The following is a 21,288-nucleotide window of genomic DNA, read 5'->3' as shown; positions in this document are numbered from 1 at the left end:
CAGATCATTCATGTATAAGCGCAAAATCTTTTTTCATATCATGGTAAATTAAATAAGAGCTGGGTAGAAGAACCCCGGGATGCGTCTGTTTCACAGTCTTTTACAGTAAAATAATACATCTGCAGACACTTCAGTGTTGGAGACTTGCATAATTTCCCTAGCCATCAATATCATGGGTTTTGGATGTATTGCACAATGTATAAAGAGCACAGTTAGTGAGTGGATAGTTTATAACCCAGCAGCTCACCCTAGTGCACAGACAATTTTAAAATAATAAAAATATTAATAATGAAGTCAGCAGAAAATTTTGAAGACTAATGCATTGTAATGTAAAATAAACTTAGGTGTCCTACCAACAATGATCGGAGTTCTTTCCATTATATTTCAGTAGTTTTGCAGGCAGTATGACCCCTTTATAACCTCTCAACCTGGCCCCTAAAATTTGCCTATCTAAATTCCAACAGCTGATATAACGAAAGCACCCAGCTCCCACAGGTTTTCTATAGTCTAATGTGCCCTCAGTTTCTACCACAGGCATGTCAAATTGTGTCACATTATGAACTCCATAAAGCTGCCCAACTATCAGTTCTGGGTACTGGTTAGAGAAACGCTCACAAGCACACATGCTCTTATGAAATCACAGGGAAGTTGAGTTATTATGCTTTTTTATTTCCAGTGAAACCAAAGTATACTACTGCTGTGGTCACAGAACGTCTTCACATTTGATGCAAATATGAAAGAGCTATGTACAAAGTAATCAAGTGGCACTATTTTTCAACAAAAAGAAACAACCCAAGCCTCAATTATTATATAATGTAAAACAGGTTATATGCATAACATCCGTAAGCTCCAACTGCACTGCAGTTGCATTACCTTGAACACAAGTGCCACATTAATAATGATCATTCCTTAAGACAAATTTAATATAAGCATTAGACATTAACAGCGACATGTTTTACTGAGGAAAACTAGTGCAAGCTTTTACTCCTTTTAGTCTGATAATTCTAGCTCTAAATGGTTTCTAAACCATTTAGAAAGGTCATACATTCTCTTTCTAAACTAGTATACTTTAAAGTGTTTTTAATATATATTTATATTTATATATATATACTTACATATAAACCAATTTCACATTGTAATTAAACAGGAGAAATTTACAGTAAAATTTGATGGTTCAAACTCTCTTTTCAGATGTTCGTTTTATTGTGTTCCTGATGTACTGTGGACTGAAGGAGTAGAATCATGATCAGGCAGGAAGGTAACTGTGGGAATAGATGGCTCTGGAAGCACAGGCGCAAGCACATGGCGGCATACAGGACACGTTCCGGACTGGATGAAAGAAAAGGCCATCGATCAGTTACAATGCAGCTACAAGAATTCCAGGTACGCAAGAATGCCAAAATGCAACACCTCAAATAAACGTAGATTTGCGGGTGTGAACCATGAGTGAGTGAAGCAGCCTGTTTACTAACCTAAGACCACAGTCTTAGGTGTCATGCCAATTTCAGAGAAATTTCTCTGGAATAAGCAAATTGGGAGACTGCCTTTAGTAGAGGTAGTGAAACATCGAACACAAAATGATGAAATGTGGTATTACTTGTGTTCAATATTTTAAGAAGGTTCTTATCACTAGATTAGATTTTTTTGTTTAAAGTTCACTACTATGTGAAATTGAATTTAGCTTTCTGAAATGAATTTTGCCTAATTTTGCACTCACTACCCTCCCCTCCCCCTGGACTAGTGTCTTGATGAGGGCAGGTTACCGTATTTTTCGCTCCATAGGACGCACTTTTTCCCCTCCAAAAATGAAGGGGAAATGTGTGTGCGTCCTATGGTGCGAATGCAGGCTTTCGCCGAAGCCTGGAGAGCGAGAGGCATCGGTGCGCACCGACCCCTCTTGCTCTCCAGGCTTCAGGAAGCTATCCGCAAGCCTTGCGAGCCCGGCGGGAGTTCCCGCGGGCTCACAAGGCTTGCGGGCAGCAGCCCCAGCGAGTGTCCGCAAGCCTTGCGCGCCCGGCAGGAGCTCCCGCCGGGCGCGCGAGGCTTGGGGCGGCAGCCTGTTGCCCGAAGCGCAGGGAGCCCTCCAGAGGGCTCCCCGTACTTGGGCGAGTGTCTGCAAGCCTTGCGCGCCCGGCGGGAAGTCCCGCCGGGTGCACGAGGCTTGGGGCAGCAGCCTGCGAAGGAGAGGCACTGCGCAGAGAGAGAGAGAGAAGGTACAGCACCCCTTGAGCAACGCGCCTGTCCAGCGAAGCCGGAGGAGGAACAGAAGGGTCTCCTTCTGTTCCTTCTCCAGGTTCGCTGAAGGGCGATGCCCCTTCTCCCTCTCTGCGCAGCACCTCTCCTGTGAAGGAGGGGCGCTGGGCAGAGAGAGAGAAGGCGCAGTGCCCCTTCAGCGACGCGTCTGTCCTGGCTTCTGCTTTAGCCGTGCGCAGCCTCTTTGGGCAGGGGGAGCCTTCATCCCGCTGCCCTGAAGAGGCTTGGTGCGGTTACCCCAGAAGCCAGAACAGCCACACGGTATCCCAGAAGCCAGATCCCTCTTGCTGTTCTGGCTTCTGGGGTTCAGAATACTTTTTTCTTGTTTTCCACCTCCCAAAACTAGGTGCGCCCTATCGTCCGGTGCGCCCTATGGTGCGAAAAATACGTTAAGTTAACACTTGTTGCCCCAGCAAATGTTGAAATCTCAGGAATTTGTTAGGGACAAACCACAAATAGAATGTAGTCAAATTTTCCAATATAAAAGGCCTAAAACATTACTAAAACAATATTGCTAACTTGTGTTTCACTGTAATCAAACTTTATAGTAAAGCTGTGAAATTTGCAAATATTCCAAAAACTTTGGGGGTGATAGTCTGGGATCTACTCGTAGGTCTCTGAGTAACTTGCTGTAGACCAGCAAGGACTGCTGATTCCCAACTGTTTAACAATAGCAAACACACCCACACCCTACTTCCCCACCTTAATTAGGCTGCTGAAAGAAAGAAAGCTAACCAGGAGTGAACTTGTGTGTGGAAGGAGTGTTACTTAGGTTCAGTTCAGCTACTGAAAACAAATGCCTAGGATTGAATTGAACTGATCTTTATATTCTTTCAATACTAAGTTGAAGTATGACAATCACCACCAGCAGAGCTTTTCTGCCTTTAAACACAAGAACAATTGGATCTCTAGTCAATGAAGCATTTAAAAAATAATTAACATGGCACTGAACATATTCATGTAAATCGACTGGATAAAACAATGCACTTGTAGTTATACATTTAAATCTAACTTCAAAAAAGAGCATTATTATGTTTGTTGGGCATCTTCTCAAAGTACAACTGAAATCAAGTAGGAAGAAAGCCATGTCCACCGAGTGTAGTCAATGTTTCACAGAAATTGCGAGTTTTAAAGGAATTTGTTACATTTCAATGCAAATACACACCTTTTGCAACCAAAGTGTTATGCAGGGCTTATGAAAGAAGTGATGACATGGAAGTTCTGTTACAATTTCTTCTTTGATATACTCACTGCAGCAGATAGCACAGCACTGCTCCTGACCTACAGCTTAGGGAAACAAAGTACATATCAGTCTGCACTTTCAAAACCTAGGAGATCTCAAAGATTAAGGTGGCACAATTAGAAATATAAGCCTTCTAAGCATAAAGCTTTTGAAACTGGCCTCCAGTTCTAATTGCAGGTCAGATACTGCCATGCTAAAGCTTGCAAAAGAAAAAAACCACAGGCCACCATTATTTTAATCACAATTTGACCCGAGTTGTCTCATTTATGCTTACCATTGTGATCTTCTGTTATAATAATCTGTGGCAGACAGTCTATGCTCTCCTTACTAGCTGGTGGATGGGCCTGCTCAACATCAATTGCGAGGGACTCTAAATGTGCCAGAGCGGTCTAAAAAGATGCATAAGAAGGCATTTCTGTTATGCATAAGACAGATATAATTTATTCCTTTTAAAAAAATCCATTTAAAAGGGTTGCATGAAGCTCAACAACTGTAGAAAAGGATGGGTACAAATTGACATGCTTCTACATTTCCCCTCAGAAATGCTAAATTGATATAATACGTAGGAGAGATCCGGTTGTAAATATTAATCTCTGAGAATTAATTAAAGAATAAAATTTACTCCTTAATGAACATGAATCTATATTACTAAAGTGGATGAACCATCTGTCATCTTTTACTTCAGCAGGAGAGAGCGGTCCAAGCTTGATTGCCTTAGTAACAGCAGGGTGCTATCATGGATTAGTCTCTCATTTCAACCAATCACAGTTGTTACCAGTTCAATTTTCAGTCACAACAGTGGTTTGCATAGTTTAATGCTGCTATGCAGCAGGTTATTAAGTCATGCTTCTAAAACATATGCTTCCCTCTTTGTGCCTTGCCAGCTACATCTTCCTTTGCCACAACTTTGCTATGCTGTCCTTCTCCCCAAAATGGTGCTCAGGGGGGAAGCAGTGGATACATGCAGTATAATCTCTTAGGAAAATGGAAACCAGATGCCATGTGCTGGTTTGCACATACAGAATGAGCTGCAGATAGGTGATCAGGTGGTTCGATTGGGCTGCAGAATTAGGAACTTGCCTGTGGCGCCATATACTTTGAAGATGCCTTTGTTCAATATTACATCAAGATATTGTCTAAAAATTGAGAAACTCACCCACACAAGGGCTATTATTATTTAAACAAGATTTCCTATGTAAACTTCATTGGGTATGTGGCCAAGATAACCAAAACCCCTTTCCATAACCACAAGAATGCAGTACATTTTTGCTCTGGGGTCTAACTGCTTAGACTACATCCATATTTCCAATTAAGTTCTGATTGATTATGCATGGTCATTTTGGTGAACAGATGCCAAATTTCACCTTCAACACTGCATCACAGTGCTTAGTGAAAAGGTCCATAAATTTGCATTACTTCCCCAGAAAAATACTAGAATGGCATTATTATTCATCATTTACAAAGAACTTGCAGTTCTTCAATAAAAAATACATCACAGGAATATCTAAATCTATGTATTCTTTTAATACATTAATATTTATTCCATTAGACTACTTGCTGTTGTTTTAACTTAATATATTTTAAAAGGGAAACTGTTAGAAAGTCTGAGAGAAAATACGTTCACTTACTCAGGAAATCAAAACAAATAGTACTTTGAATTTATATTGTGCATTTTGAGTGCTCAAAATGCTCCACATACATGTCTTCTGCACTTCCCACAACAGCTATGTAGGCCAGGCCAAGCCCTACATATTGTAGATATGGGGCTGAGAGGATAGTGTGTGGCCCACAGCTTCTTAGTGAGTTAAAGGCTAACCAAATAAGCTTTTGGAGCAACACCACTAGTGTTATGTTAAACATACAACTCTAGTATTCAGATTTGTGCCAAACATGGTTTGGTTATTTGTTCTCAGGAAGATTAACAACTGCACCATTGGACCTGTGTTGTGCTTTCATAAACCTATCAGCCACTTAAGGTAAGCTGTACTAAAAACTGCTTGATACAGGTTTTAAGAAGCTTTAAACACTTCTCTTGATGAAATTTTTCCTCAAAACACATTTGCAACCACATTCATTTGTGCATCTGCCTTTTTGCTTTTGGATGTTTCTATGGCTGTTATTGATTCCCCCCCCCCCTTTTGCATTATTGAATGGGTATCACCGAGTTTGGTGCACAAGTGTCGTGAATCACAAGTGTTTCTGAAACCTAGGGCAGCTGACAATTGTGTCCTAGAAGATAACAAGTAATTGAGGCAAATTCTGCTGTTGTAGCAAAACTACTATTCTGTTTGTAGTTGTGCAAATGATAGAACTTCATACCATTAATCCACCAGGCAATACAAATATTTCTCAGTAACATCATTCTCTACCTACTTTTCTTAGTATTAATTATTATTATTAGCAGCTGCCTCTGCTTGTAGCAGAGTTCTGAATTTTCAAAATTGAAAAGGTTGTCAAAATATGAGAAAATTATGAACTATTCTAACTACAGTGGTGCCCCGCAAGACGAACGCCTTGCAAGAAGAAAAACCCGCTAGACGAAAGGGTTTTCAGTTTTGGAGGCGCTTCGCAAAACGAATTTCCCTATGGGCTTGCTTCGCAAGAAGAAAGCCCATAGGGAAATCTCCGGGGACCTCTTTTAAATGCTAGCGGTGGGGAGCAAAGCCTTCCCCCCCCTCCGGCCTTCAGAAGAGGTCCAGGAAGGCCAGCGGGGGCCGAAAGGCTTTGCTCCCCACTGCCAGCATTTTAAAAGCAGTCCGGGATAGCAGGGAAGCACTTCCCGCTATCCCGGATGGCTTTTGAAGGCAGGCGGGGGGGGGGAGCAAAGACTTTTGCCCCCCACCGGCCTTCAGAAGAGGTCCTGGACCGGTGGGGGGCAAAAGTCTTTGCTCCCCCCCTGCCTGCCTTCCCGGGAGAGCGGAGAAACGCAGCGCGTCTCTCCGCTGTCCCGGACGGCTGTCCAGGACCTCTTCTGAAGGCGGGCGGGGGGCAAAACTCTTTGCTCCCCCCCTGCCTGCCTTCCCGGGAGAGCGGAGAAACGCAGCGCGTCTCTCCGTTGTCCCGGATGGCTTTTGAAGGGGGGGGGGAGCAAAGACTTTCGCCGGCCTTCAGAAGAGGTCGGGGGACAGACTGTCCCCGGACCTGGTCTGAAGGCGGTTTCCATAGGAACGCATTGATTGATTTTCAATGCATTCCTATGGGAAACCTTGCTTCGCAATACGAAAAACGCGCAAGACGAGACTTGCGGAACGAATTAATTTCGTCTTGCGAGGCACCACTGTAATTTATCCTTAGAGAAGAGCCTGTCTCTGATTTCATGTTTATCTTTTCTAACTCCAACTTCACTGCACAAAATTCCACTGTTTTCAAAGAAGGTGCAAAACATGTAATGAGATGTTGTGACTTTCCACCTTGACCTACAGGGGATGTTCTCCCCCAGCCTTTCCACTAGCAAGGCAACACAGAAAGGTTATTCACAATGAAATGTATTGCAAACAGTAAAAAATGCAGATGCAGCTGCTTGGAGATGCCACACTTATTAACAAACCTAGAATGATGGGAAACATAACACACAAACAAATCTAAAAGATTAAGTTTAACTACATAAGCATGATGACAAAGTTACTTCAATGATTTGGAAGATTAATCTTCTAAACATCTAAAAGAGTTAAAGAATGAAGGAAATAATCTTTGCAGTAAGGCTGCCATCTTAAAGAAGGATTTGCTTACTTTTCTCTTTATAACTGCTTTGCAACACAATTTCAGTATTTAGTTAAGTCAGTGGTTCCCCAACTTTTTTCCCTATGGACCACTTGAAAATTGCTGAAGTTCTTGACAGACCACTTAAATCATTTTCCTGTCCATTGTAGCAACCGTAATTCCACAGAATTCAAATCATAATACAATAAAATGAAATGAATAAATGAATAAATGCACAATTCAAATCAATACAAATATTCAGTGTGATGGATGTGACGTCTCACATCTTCAATCACAAATTCATATATTTGCCACAGACTATCTGAATGAAGTTTATGATCTCCTGGTATAGGACATGCATCAAACACTTTCAACATAAAACACATCAGCAGGGCACCAGAACTATATTTAACTTAGATAAAAGTTCTCTTGATGAGGGTAGAATACACCCAATACCATTTCTAGATAACATAGGAATGTAAGAAGTATTCAAAAGTATTCAAAGAAGCTAAATAAATATAAGTAAATAAATAAATCCACAGCCAAAACTGCCACAAAATGACAAGTACCAATTACGGTATGGCATCAACATTTTACATTGTGCCTTTTCCAGGAAATGAGACTACCTCCGACTCCAAATCCTACATGCAAAGGCTCTTGTGCACTGTAATGTTCTTGGAAAGGTCACTGAATCTTACAGGAAGGCAATGACTCACTGAATCAGAAGAAAATAGAAAATAAAAATGCTGGCGCTCTGCCATATTAAGTACATCATCTACATAGATGGAATGGAGGCAATCAGAAATTACAAGTACCTGTGGACACTGGTAAGTCATTTATATGAACATGTTTGTTATTTGAATAGATTCACATTCCCCCACCCCGCACCTTGGATAAAAAGCCCGCAGGAGCCGCACATCTTTTAAAGAGCGTGCCACTCTTGGGGGCTTTTCCCCGAGGAGGGAGAAGGGACTGACTAGCAGCGTCAGTCCCTTCTCCCTCCTTGTAGAAAACCCTGCAGGAGCTGCGCACTCCTTAAAGGGTGCGCGGCATCTGTGGGCTTTGGCAGGAGGTGGGGAATACTCCCAGAGCTTGTTGGGGCTGACGGGGGAAGCCTGGGCTTTCCCCTCCAGCTCCCAGAAGCTCTGGGAGAAGCGGACAGGCTGTGTGCAGCCTGTCCGCTTCTCTTTGGGGCTGGAGGGGGAAACTCGGGCTTCCTCCGCCAGCCCCGACAAGCTCCTGAGCAGCTCTGGGGTAGCCATGCGAAGTCTCCGCAGGGCAGCGGGATGAAGGCTCCCCGCTGCCCTGCGGAGGCTTCGCGGGCTACCCCAGAAGCCAGAACAGCTAGAGAGAGTGCTGTGCAGCGCTCCCTCTAGCTGTTTTAGCTTCTGCCCTGCGGAGGCTTCACGTGGCTACCCCTGGCTTTTGCCCGTCAGTGATGGGCTGCCCTTCTCCTTCCTCGGGAAAAAGCCCCCAAGAGCCATACACACACTCCACACAGCTTGTGAAAGGGAGCGCTGAGCAGAGCCTGGGATGCATACAAGCTCTGCTCAGCACTCCCTTTAAATATTTTTTTTCTTGAATTCCCCCTCTAAAAACTAGATGCGCCTTATGGAGCAAAAAATACAGTAGTTTAGTGATGAAGAGGAGTAAAGCATTTTTTAAAAATGTGTACCCCGAAACTAAAGTAGCTAAGGAGTGGAATTTCAAAACATTTCAGTTCCTATGTAAACTAATGGTTGTTTCTGGTGCAGTTATTTTAGCTATAATGTTAAATTCTTACACAGCTCCTCTCTGATAAAGAAATACTAAGCATGTTATTTAAATGCAGCACATAGAAAAGGAATCTTTGTTTAAAGGTGTTGAAATAAATATATTGACAAAGGAATAAAACAGGCAGAGGGCCTTCTCGGTGGTGGCGCCCGCCCTGTGGAATGCCCTCCCACCGGATGTCAAGGCGATGGACAACTACCTGACATTCAGAAGACATCTGAAGGCAGCCCTGTTCAGGGAAGTTTTTAATATGTGACATTTTAGTGTATTTTTCATTTCTGTTGGAAGCCGCCCAGAGTGGCTGGGGAAACCCAGCCAGATGGGCGGGGTACAAATAATAAATTATTATTATTATTATTATTATTATTATTATTATTATTATTATTATTATCATATTCAACTGAAACAGAGTAGTGTTGACTAGTTTTTTTGCCACTTGAAAACAACTTCTCCAAGCTACTCAAGAGTACGGTGTTTTAAAGGAATCCACCTAAATGTTGATAACACAATGCTCAAAGTCAGTTCTGAATTTTCCTCTTAGAACAAAGTTCAAGAAACTGAACTATCTTCTAAAAAGAGTTGTTAGAATCACAAACTTTTCTCTTTTTATGAAATAAGACATTGAAAGAAATACACAGAAGTCTTTGGTAAAAGGACAAATGGCTTGTTTTTAAATCAAATAAAATGGAGAACTCATTTATTAATAAGGAATCACACAACTTATTTTTATACACAATGAAATCCTGTGAGACCAAAGCAAGACAGAACACATGCATATACTACCCACACACATACATAGGCACGCAAACTCTCTTTTTTTCTGTGTAAAAAGTTACTGACGTGTACTTTGAAATGTATAATTTATTCAACTGAAGTTGGGAATGCAACTTTCATTTATGATACTGTAATAGTAATTACATATTAAAATATCACTATCCTATTTTTAAAGAATATTAAGTATATTTATTTAAAACTATTGTTGATTTCTGCGGTCCCCCAACATGTAATAAAGATTGTATGTGTAAACAAAAAAAAGTTTGCCATTATTCTACGAAAGAAAATATCAAAAATGTCTAAGGAAATGAGTACCAGCATGTGATACCTCAGGGCAACTGCCAGGGTCCACCACAACTGCTGCCAAGTTCTTGCTACCAATGCTACCAATAAGCCTGTCCCAGGTAGCATGCTGGTAGCAACACCAACAAGGGACTTGTCATACTTCCCTGAGTTTACTGGTGCCCTGATGTTTAGGAAAGCTAGTGTGGTACAGTGGTTAGTATTAGAGACCAAGTTCAAATCCATAAATAAATATTTTCTGTAATCTAAGGGTGTGGCTGTCTCTCATCCCTCAAAGTAAGTTATGCTTCAAAAAGTTGGTAGAAAATTAAGGTCTTAACTCCAAGAAATTAGTTTTCTCCTAGCCAGTATTATATATAACGGACTGAAGTTCATCCCATTTTACTAAATGGAAAACCTACATCTCGACAGCTTTTCCAATTATGCATTCAGAAGTCAAAGTGCTTTCCCCCCACTTCAGACATTAGCCAGAAAAATGTGTTTTCCGTTTATTCATGAACTCAACAGGGAAAGCACAGAACTATCTAGCATCTTGGGGCAGGAGAAGAAAGGGGGGGGGGGGAAGCAGGGGAAAAAAGGATGTACAGGATAATTTCAGCAGTGGCAGGCACAATGATTTATTTATTTGCATATTCAGCAGACCTGAGCCAAAAAGCTCAGGACTGGTCCATATGCAACCTTGATGCTCTTTGCTCTACTCTCTACCATTTCAATTCTCCAGTAGTTGACCACATGTCCAAATTCTGAATCTACATTTTTGAAAACCTCAATCTGCATTATTCATTTAGACCACTAAACACTGCTATTTTAATAACGCAACAACATGCAACTCAGGCAATTCCTAATTTAATTTTACTGAGAGAATCCAAAAGGCAACTGACAAAAATGTCAATAAAGTGGCATTAATAGCAGAGCATGCAGACCTAATTGCAGGAAATCCAGGGAACATGTGACTATATTACAGATTAGTATTATATGCTCCCTATGCTGTGTTCAAGGGGTTGTGACAGAATTCTCTAGTTCAAACATATCCAAAATACTTTCCCAGGCTATAATGGAAAAGATCCAAGAAACTATCAGGTTCACAATTGTTACAACAGGTGGCTGAAATATTGTTAGCCCAAATAAATAGAACTGGGTTTAGTTTTGGCAGGGGGACTTTTCAACCTTCCTTGTTCACTAAAAAACAGGTTTATTATATTTCTCATTACGTTAAGATTCCAAGTGTTCAATGACCTCTATGATCTCTAAACTTGGATCTAAATTACTTGTGATCATATGGCCTGTTTCGGTACTTATCCCAATAATATGTAGTTATTTCAAAAACTAACTTAGGAAATAGCTGAATTTACCCACATCCGAAAGCCTGAAACTGATCTCCTACATAATACTGAACTTAAATACATAACAAACTAGAGAAACTGTTATACTGAAGAGCAGGTGCCAAAAATTTGATACCAAGGGCTATCTCTGTATACTCTGATAATACTTTGGTAATATTAAAGGATGAGCCACACTACTTTATCTACACTCCACCCCAAGGCCACCAACCCTTCCCCTACAACAGGTGAGGCAGGGACCTTGTGACATGATGCTAACCTCCAGAGGTGTCCGAATGCTTGCAAAGCACAATGCAACTGCATGGAAATCTTTCACCTTCCTTTCCAGCTCCTAAATCAGAGAGAGCCCTTGCCCTTCTCTATGTTCTATAGAAGAACTACACCTCTTTCCAAAGTAGCAATAACAAACAGCTTGGACCAGCTTGGCTTTAAAAACATACAAACAAACAAAAACTTAACTTAAAGCAGAAACCAATGAGTGGTTTGGATCAGATGTCACAGTACTGCTGAACCTGGGGGAGGTGGCCAGTCCCTTAAATGGGAGACTAATGGCAGCCATGTGTAAGATGCTATACAATATAAATTTTTTTTTAAAAAAAACCTTGGCTGGATCTAGACACGTCAAAGAAGTGATTCAGTTAAACACATCGTAAACTCATACAGGGAAATCCGGTAGGGAAAGACAGGACTCCACGGCACCATCTGGTGCCAAAGTGTTATATCGCATATACAACACATATAAAACGCTTTTTCTTTACCAACCTAGCTGAGTCCCTTGACTTAAACCAGGGGGAATATATAAACACATTCCAATGCTACAAGGATGAATGAACAAAACTGAAATAACTGAGACATCCATCCAGCAACATATACATTATAAATAGAAATATTGCCAATGTTTTAACATTGCATTTAAGACAATACAGTACGCTCAATGCTCACATAGCACACGTTGAACAGCAAAATCCTGTTTTAATCAGAGCAAAATCGAAGGGCAGAATAAAGCTTATGCAGATATCTTTATACTCCCTTTCCTCAATTCCTTACACCATTTGCAGCCCACCTCCTGCCTCCCCCCCCATTTTTTGGGGGGTAGGGGCTGGGCCCCTCCAATGTTCAAAAAACTATGTTTGGCCTCCACTGTCAGAGCCACTGTGCCTCGGAATACCAATTGCTTGGAGTCACTGTGGGGACAGTGCTACTGCACTCAGGTGCTTCTTGTGGGCTTCCTCACAGATGCGATAAATATGAAAAAGCCTAATCCACAGTGGATGTTCGCGCTAATACAAATGTAGCTGAGCTATGTTTTCCCTCAGTTTAACTAATCTTAAAATGAAAACTTAGAAAAGTATTGAATTACCTCCATGGCCTGTGCCAGTCGTTCTTCCAGGGCCATATATGTAAGGAACTGGGGATCCACATACGAAATGGCTTGAGCGACACCCAAGCCATCACCAAATTCATCAAGCAGCCTAGGGGAAAAGCAGGATTTATGTTCTCAATTGCAATTAGATACCATATTCCCCCCTGCCCCTCAAAAAATTAGGCTGTTACAAGGGGCTGCATACATGTGCTTCTCATGTTCCAGAACTTCAGATAGTAAGTTCTCAGTCTAAAAAACGAGCCACACAAAGAAACCTGCTGCTGCTGCCGCCGCCAATATATACAACCATTCAACAGGCTTGGCCTGGTGATCTCAGAAGATGCATGCAACACAAAATCAACCTGATTAGCAGTACTTTCAATATGGTACCTTAAGAGCCAAAATTTCTTTTCTTTGAGTCAAAAATGTTGGCTTTTTTAGGGTGACTATAGTTCCTCTGGGAGGAATAAGTGAAAGTGTAGTCTCCAGGGCTGAGCTTTAAGAGGTTTTTCTTGGATTTTTATTTTAAGTTGTGCTAATGAACACTTAGGTGGGAAGTAGAGCTGAGCAGTCATGCAGAAAGTAAATACAAAAATATCTTTTTTTAAAAAATTAAAAATTGTCCAGTAGCACCTTAGAGACCAACTAAGTTTGTTTGGGTATAAGCTTTTGTGTGCATAAGCATGCACACTTCGGAGTTGGCCTCTAAGGTGCTACTGGACAACTTTTAATCCCCCCCCCGACCTACCTGAAACAAAAATATCTGCAGCTACAGGATAACTATGGTAATCCGTTAGTGAGTGGCAGACCAAATATTCCCCCTTTGCACAATTGGCCTTGCCAGTAAGTCCCCCATGTATGCCAAGGAAACAGGTGGCATGTGAGGTCAATCCTTAGCAATTGCCCAACATGCTAACAGGCCTTCCTTTTTGACATGGACATACGGTCTATAAGCATGACTTGCCTCATTATATATACAGTGGTGCCCCGCAAGACGAATGCCTCGCAAGACGAAAAACCCGCAAGACGAAAGGGTTTTTCAGTTTTTGCGACGCTTCGCTAGACGATTTTCCCTATGGTCTTGCATCGCAAGACGAAAGCCCATAGGGAAATCTCGGGGACCTCTTTTAAATGCTGGCGGTGGGGAGCAAAGCCTTTTCCCCCCCCTCCAGACTTCAGAAGAGGTCCAGGAAGGCCGGCGGGGGCGAAAGGCTTTGCTCCCCACCGCCAGCATTTTAAAAGCGGTCCGGGATAGCAGGGAAACGCTTCCCGCTATCCCAGACGGCTTTTGAAGGCAGGCGGGGGGGAGCAAAGACTTTTGCCCCCCGCCCGCCTTCGGAAGAGGTCCTGGACCTCTTCCGAAAGCGGGCGGGGGGCAAAAGGCTTTGTCCCCCTGCCTGCCTTCCTGGGGGCTTTTAAATCGCCCCGGGACAGCGAATTCCTCCGCTGTCCCTGGGCGATCTTAAAATGCTGGCGGGCGGCAGCGAAGGCTTCGCTGCCGCCCGCCAGCCTGTTAAAAGCCCCCGGGACAGCGGAGGACTTTTCCGCTGTCCGGGGCGATCTTAAAATGCTGGCGGGCGGCAGCGAAGCCTTCGCTGCCGCCCGCCAGCATTTTAAAAGCCCCCGGGACAGCGGAGGACTTTTCCGCTGTCCGGGGCGATCATTTTAAGATCGCCCCGGACAACGGAAAAGTCCTCCGCTGTCCCTGGGCGATCTTAAAATGCTGGCGGGCGGCAGCGAAGCCTTCGCTGCCGCCCGCCAGCATTTTAAAAGCCCCCGGGACAGCGGAAAAGTCTCCGCTGTCCCGGGAAGGCAGGCGGGGGGGAAGCAAAGACTTTCGCCCCCGCCAGCCTTCAGAAGAGGTCGGGGGACAGACTGTCCCCAGACCTGGTCTGAAGGCGGTTCGGTTTCCATCGGAACGCATTAATTGATTTTTAATGCATTCCTATGGGAAACCGTGCTTCGCAAGACGAAAAACTCGCAAGACGAAAAGACTTGCGGAACGAATTAATTTCGTCTTGCGAGGCACCACTGTACCGGTATATCTAAATTTTATTACGGTCTCAGACCAGTTTTACATCCCATACTAAATGAGCATAAAACACAGTAGAATTAAGTTTGGATTAACCCTCCCCTCCCTTCCATCATGCAACTCTCCAAACTCCCTCCCTCAACCCCACACATTTTAATTTGCACAAAGGAAGGAGGGAAATCGCAGTGCTAGATAGCAATTGGGGAGCTAGCAGAACCTCTCTCTATGTTGAATTTGATTCAGAGACCCACCGGATGCTGAGACCCAATGTTCATAATACATTTCAGTAGTTCAGTTAGCCTGTTACAGCAGCACGGAACGCTTACTATGCCATTTCTCAGTTGATTTTAATGCAGGCAACATGTGAGTGGCGAATGTCTCAAATAAGCATCAGCACATAGTAAAGTACCTCCATTCCACATCTAGATCTTCACTCATACTGGAATCATCTTCCAGATTGTTGTTTCCATCCAACATGAAAAAGCCAGGATGCACAAAATGGCTCACTTGGTCATTTTCCTCATCGCTGCTGCTTTCAATTTCTTCATGATACTGCAACCAAGGAATTTCGCCGTCCTCTAGGGTAGTCTGTTCCCTTTATACAAAAATGAAAAAAGCTATACAAAATGAAAGTAAAACTACATGTAAGCAAGTGTACATAGGGTGCTCTTCATTGGTGAATGCTCATATTATGTCCAGCTGCTAGCAAACAAAACCTGGCAGCCGTTTTCCATAGAAAGCAGCACATCCTATTAAGTAACGATTCAACAGCAATACCTAAAATACCATTATTTCTATTTTTAAAATTGAGAGGGAGTAAGTATATACATATGAATAATAAACATCTAATGTCTGCATAAACTGCTCGGGTGATGTGAGCCAAAGTCCTAGCACATTGTGCAGAGAAGATATTACCCTACTACTCTCTTTGTCAAGTCCATTCATGAATCTATAGTTGAATTTTGTATTCTTCTACTGCTATAGCACAACGATGATAATTTAGTGTGCTTTTAGAAGTTTTTTTATTAAAAAAATACTTGTAAATGTTTTTACTTCATTTTTAATTGTTTTATTACTTTGGTGGTTGCTGTCCAGGGCTCCCATGGGAGGAAGGGCAGAATATAAATTTACTAAATGAATATTTTTTTAAAAAAAAAACTTCACTGTGTTTATTGAACATTCATCCTTGCATAATTATTGAATGATACTGTTTTCCCCATTTCATAAACAGAATACAAGACAAAGGTTTTATTGTAACTGAAAATTAGCGATCTTGCTCTGAAGAGGAATAAATCTGCCATCTTCACAAAATGCAAATCATGAAGGTAGGCTGTAATTGGATCATTTGGAAGGCAGATAGTCAGAGAAGTGAGTAGGACAAGTTAAAGCAGCTGGCTAATAACAAGAGCAGAGGAATTTCTTAATCAGAACTGTAATTTCTAGCTATATTAAATTTATTTTTCATAAATATTGATAGTAGTCAGAAAATATCCCTTTTGGAATTGAGCCTGGATAGTTCAGCTGGTTGGAGCGTGGTGCTGATAATGCCTAGGTTTCAGGTTCGATCCCTGTATGGACCAGCTGCATATTCCTGAATTGCAGGGGGTTGGACTAGATGATCCTCAGGGTCCCCCCCAACTCTACAAATCTATGCTTCTATGAATTGTGGAAGTGGAAACATCCACTAAGAACATTATTATAGTAAAAAGCAAATTATATAGTACAAAAGGAGCAGACCTGCACAAAGTAATGCACTTATGATTAGGGACACTAAACGGGTACATCTTTTTTCACCTTTTCTACTGACCCACTGCACAAGGAATGAGCCTCAAACTCCTGAGAATCTGGCACCGTGTGTTAGAATGAGGAGGCAGACCAGTGACTCAATCAGCACTACACAAGTGGCTATGCATCTCTACTACTTGTACTGAGTGACTGTGGAGGGCCTTAGTAGAACTATTACCTGCTCTTTGTAGAGTTCCTGCTCTTGATCCTTCTGTGTGAAAAGACAATGACACATTGTGGGCTTATACAACCCTGCATCTGATGAAAAACTCTTTGATTCAGCACAGGCTTCCATTAGCGAAAAGAGAGGGGAGAGCATTTTCACATATTCTTCCTTCCCTGTGCAGCAACCTGCACACACTCAAGGGACTGTAGGAGAAAGCAGGAGTTTGTGAAAATCACTTTCCTCTCACCTTTTAACTCACAGAAGTCTCCACTGGATCAAAAAGTCTTCTGTCAGCAAAGAAATACAATTAGATATAACCCTTTGCTTCCCCATCTGTCTTAACACAAAACAAAAGAACCCAAACTGTGTGTGTGTTTCTCTTAGCTTGAAATGTGAAGCTTGAGCAATTCTCTTCTTGACGATAAAAAAAGGCTAAATAAAGCAGTTTATAAACCTACATGAGACTAACTGGCTACATTAGCTGCAACTGAAATTTATCTTGCTTACTGATCACAGTCTACTGTCTTGATATAAAGGTCAACAATATCAAATGATTTACAAGACCTTCATATTTTTGTGTGTGAAAATAGGGAGAGGGAATAATTTAAAGTTAGCTACTGTTTAAAAAACTGTCAGCACTATGTATTCAAGAACACACGTACCTCTTATCTAAATCACTCTGTAAGAGTCACGATTTGTTATATTGTAGTCATGTGACATGAAAAAGGTCATTAGCATGCAAGTAAAACAATTTCCTTTTCAATTGCTTTATTGTGTAGGTGGACAAAATTATGGTCTTAACTATATTTTTCTTTCCATTTACAAAAATAAAATAAAAAATCTCAACCCAATGTTTCAGAATGAATCACACAATTCTTCACTACTTATTTGCAACAAGACATTCCTCCTGCTCTAGTCCAGTTCCCCAAAAGTGACTGACTTAAGCGGAAAGGTCATTAGAATCCCTGCTAATGAATTCTCAAGCTCTGTGCAACTGGTTGTACACAAGCACAACAAACTGGCACAGCTCTAAGAAAACATGACAATTTTATCAGAGCCAGAATTCTACATGCTCTTAAATCTAACCAGAAAGGAAATCATCAACCAAAATATTTAATATATGTTCCGTCTAGCGGAACTGAAGAACTGGAGGGAGTGGTCTAAACAGCTTTATAGCAGCAACAAAAGTCCACTTTGAGGTTTTCAAGTATTTTATATAACAAATTTACACCTTTCTCCCAGTGTTGGTATTGAATATGTAATACAGCACCTGCACCTGCAAAAATTACATAATCAATGACGCTTCTCTTAACATAACCTTTCTGCTATGGCCAAACTGTAACCCAGCAAAGTAACAACCATGGAAAAAACCCATTCCACCATATATAATTTTTCTTACAATTTGATATCACAGACTTTATGTTTGAGACTCCCTTTTAATTTCCTCAGTGAAAAATGCAGAAAGAAGTCAACATAGGGCAAAAGCTAGTTTTAGTATGATTCATGGTTGTCCTAAAAAGATTTAAATTCCTGAACGGCCCTTTAAACTGTGCTTTCACAATGAAACTACTGAATTAGATAACTTTATCTTACATCCATCATTACTGGCTTGCTTGAGAATAAACAAGTTTAATAAGGTAAGATAACACAGAGATTTTAGTGATACCATACTAAATTAGGAGCAGAATGAGGCCACATTAATGTTTTAGCTGTGGATGTATCAGTGGATATACCAATGTTATTTATTAGCACTATAACTACTCTTATTGCCTGCAGCCCTTATTGCTCTAATCTTACCAGCTCACCTTGCAGCTGGGTGATAAAAATAAATAAATATGCGAGACAAAAAGCTATGTGGTACAGCTTTATTGAGACTGTAACACTTCAGAATGCAGATAGAGGAAATGTATGTTGGAATGGTCCTCTCTACACCAAAACAGAAACAGCTGGTTTCTCTCCTATGTGATCATTTTCTAAGTGCTCTCTTGCTTACAAAAATTCCGAGTTACTTGTTGTTACCTTGACATTTTTGACAGTTCATAAATTATAAAGCAAGTAAAACGGAGAGAACAGCCACTTCAACAGTGATATATAAAGCTGACTGCATCCTGGAGTAGGCCCTGTACTTGTAAGTTACTGAGGCACAGAGCAAGAACAGTATCTGTAAATGCTTAAAAAGGATTTAGCACACAAAGGGAACACTCTGTAACAGTGACATCATTGTGCACCATCACATACCCTTCAACTGGTGTCCAGTAAACTCGGCGCATTCCATATAATGCTTACATTAGTAACAAACTGCGGCGTTCAAGTCACCATCCATGCACTTCAATAGAACTAAACCAAAGCTGAATTTGCTGCTTGACAATCACACCCCACCAACCCCCAGGAGATGTCACTATCTGGAGTCTTCATTACCCGTAACACTTCAACTTGACAAAATCATGGAAGATTGGACTGGGCACACTTGGCATGTCTACAAAAATAAACTACGCCGGAGTAAGCAGATGCTGCTTTTCATGGTAAGGGAGAGTCATAGTGTATTGAAGCTATAGATACAGGCAATCCTTGCTTTGCACGGGAGTTATGCTCCAGATGCCCATGCACATCGGCGGGGCCTGCGTAAAGCGTTCCACCCTGACCCCGTTCTGCCCTTTTAGTGACATTTTGGTGATACTTTCAGGTCACTTCCTGATTCAGTGCTGTGTACGAACACACATCAAATGCACGTAAACTGGTTGTTGCGTTCACACTAAATGTCACATACAGTGGTGCCCCGCAAGACGAACGCCTCGCAAGACGGAAAACCCGCTAGACGAAAGGGTTTTTCCGTTTTGGAGGTGCTTCGCAAAACGAATTTCCCTATGGGCTTGCTTCGCAAGACGAAAATGTCTTGCGAGTTCCTGCAGGTTTTTTTCCCTTTCCCCCCCTTTTCCTAAGCCGCTTATCAGCTGATCTGCTGATAAGCCGCTTAACAGCTGATCGCTAAAAGCCGCTAAACCGCTAATCCGCTAAGCTGTCAATGGGCTTGCTTCGCAAGACGAAAAAACCGCTATACGAAGAGCCTCACGGAACGGATTAATTTCGTCTTGCGAGGCACCACTCTATTCAATGTGCTGAAAGGCTGTAGGCTTATTGGTTCTGCTTCTCTATCTCAGCTAAACCTTACTGATCACAAAATAGGATATCAGTGACCCCAAAGCTGTTGATAATGCAGAGTATAGCAGAGCTAATGAAGACATGTTTTTTTGGAGGGGGGTCAGGGAAGAGGAGATTGAAGTCAACATCTACTTGGAAAACCTTACCTGATGTTACATACGGAAACCTATCCAAAATGGGGCTCCCAAAAGCTAATTATATACTTCCTGCTGGAATTATTTCAGCCAATGATCACATATGGAACAGTACATAATTAGTTTTCTTTTAGCAGCAACTATCACCTTTACCTATCACAGTAAAGTGTACATAATACATCAATAATTCTTACTGAGTAGTACACTTCATTCTATAAGACAACATACCCTGCTTGGAAACCAAACTCATTATGTTCCTCTTCCACACCACTGCTGTCACTCTGCAATTCAGGTTCCTGCTCCTCTTTTCCTGGTAGAGTCTCCCAGCTCTCATCGCTGGAGGACTGATCTTTCACTGTCACAGCAAAATAGGAGGGCAGAGATGCAGACCATTCACCATCACTGCATTCAGAGCTGCAATAGAAGACATTCCATTTGCATTTACAATGCTGATTGATTTTTATGTAGAAGTTAACATGCCGACTGTGATCTAAACAAGCTAAGTATATTTCTGTCCCAAAAACTATAATGACAGAAATTTAATCACAAGCTTAACTCTCCCATTGAAATCAGTGAGATTTGATCATGCTTAAAGTTTGGATGGATTGTGTGCCCATTGTATTTAGAGTGGTACCTCGGGTTACAGATGCTTCAGGTTACAGACTCCGCTAACCCAGAAATAGTACCTCGGGTTAAGAACTTTGCTTCAGGATGAGAACAGAAATTGCGCGGCAGCAGTGGGAGGCCCCATTAGCTAAAGTGGTACCTCAGGTTAAGAACAGTTTCAGGTTAAGAAAGGACCTCCGGAATGAATTAAGTTCTTAACCTGAGGTACCACTGTACAGTTTCTCTATGCATTATGTCAGTACACAATACATTGCCGAAAGCAAAATAAAAATAAAAATGGCTATCTTCCTTTTGGAGGGCAAACTAAAAGCTGTCAATTCTTTTACTGATTCTGGTCAACAAAATTTTCTTTCTCAAATCCAAATGTTTTCAAGCCTCTGAATCATGGACATCTAAAGAGATCTCTTCTAATTGGAAACTGGGGGTTAGTCTTGCTATTTGGAGCTGGTTAAACAGAAAATGGGAAATAGCTCTTTCAGAACACTTTACATACCATAGCAAAGTAATTCAAGAGCAAGCTAAACTGTAACTTGACTGTATAATTGCATCATTGTACTTCATAGTTGTTTGTTGTTATTGTTAATAAAACCAATAAAATGCGTATTCCAAAAAAATAAAACAAGAAACTGAAGGCATT

General features: G+C 41.6%; 1 protein-coding gene across 8 annotated transcripts in view; it reads right to left on the bottom strand.

Moving 5' to 3' along the window:
• Window positions 1-648: 648 nt before the first annotated feature.
• Window positions 649-21,288, bottom strand: part of PJA2 (praja ring finger ubiquitin ligase 2) — a 41,630-nt gene continuing 20,990 nt past the window's right edge. For all 8 annotated transcript variants that reach the window (XM_081930563.1, XM_081930561.1, XM_081930566.1 and 5 more), the window contains 6 exons: window positions 20,253-20,438; window positions 15,190-15,375; window positions 12,746-12,857; window positions 3,771-3,885; window positions 3,419-3,540; window positions 649-1,329 (listed from right to left, as the gene is read on the bottom strand). In XM_081930563.1, the coding sequence (XP_081786689.1) occupies window positions 1,201-1,329; window positions 3,419-3,540; window positions 3,771-3,885; window positions 12,746-12,857; window positions 15,190-15,375; window positions 20,253-20,438 (850 nt within the window). In that variant the 3' untranslated portion in view covers window positions 649-1,200. The remainder of the gene's footprint in view (window positions 1,330-3,418; window positions 3,541-3,770; window positions 3,886-12,745; window positions 12,858-15,189; window positions 15,376-20,252; window positions 20,439-21,288) is intronic.

Source organism: Podarcis melisellensis (genome assembly GCF_964234715.1).
Source record: "Podarcis melisellensis genome assembly, chromosome: 11".
NCBI lineage: Eukaryota > Metazoa > Chordata > Lepidosauria > Squamata > Lacertidae > Podarcis > Podarcis melisellensis.
The sequence above is the reverse complement of the archived record's forward strand: the minus strand, read 5'-3'. Positions and strand labels throughout refer to the sequence as shown.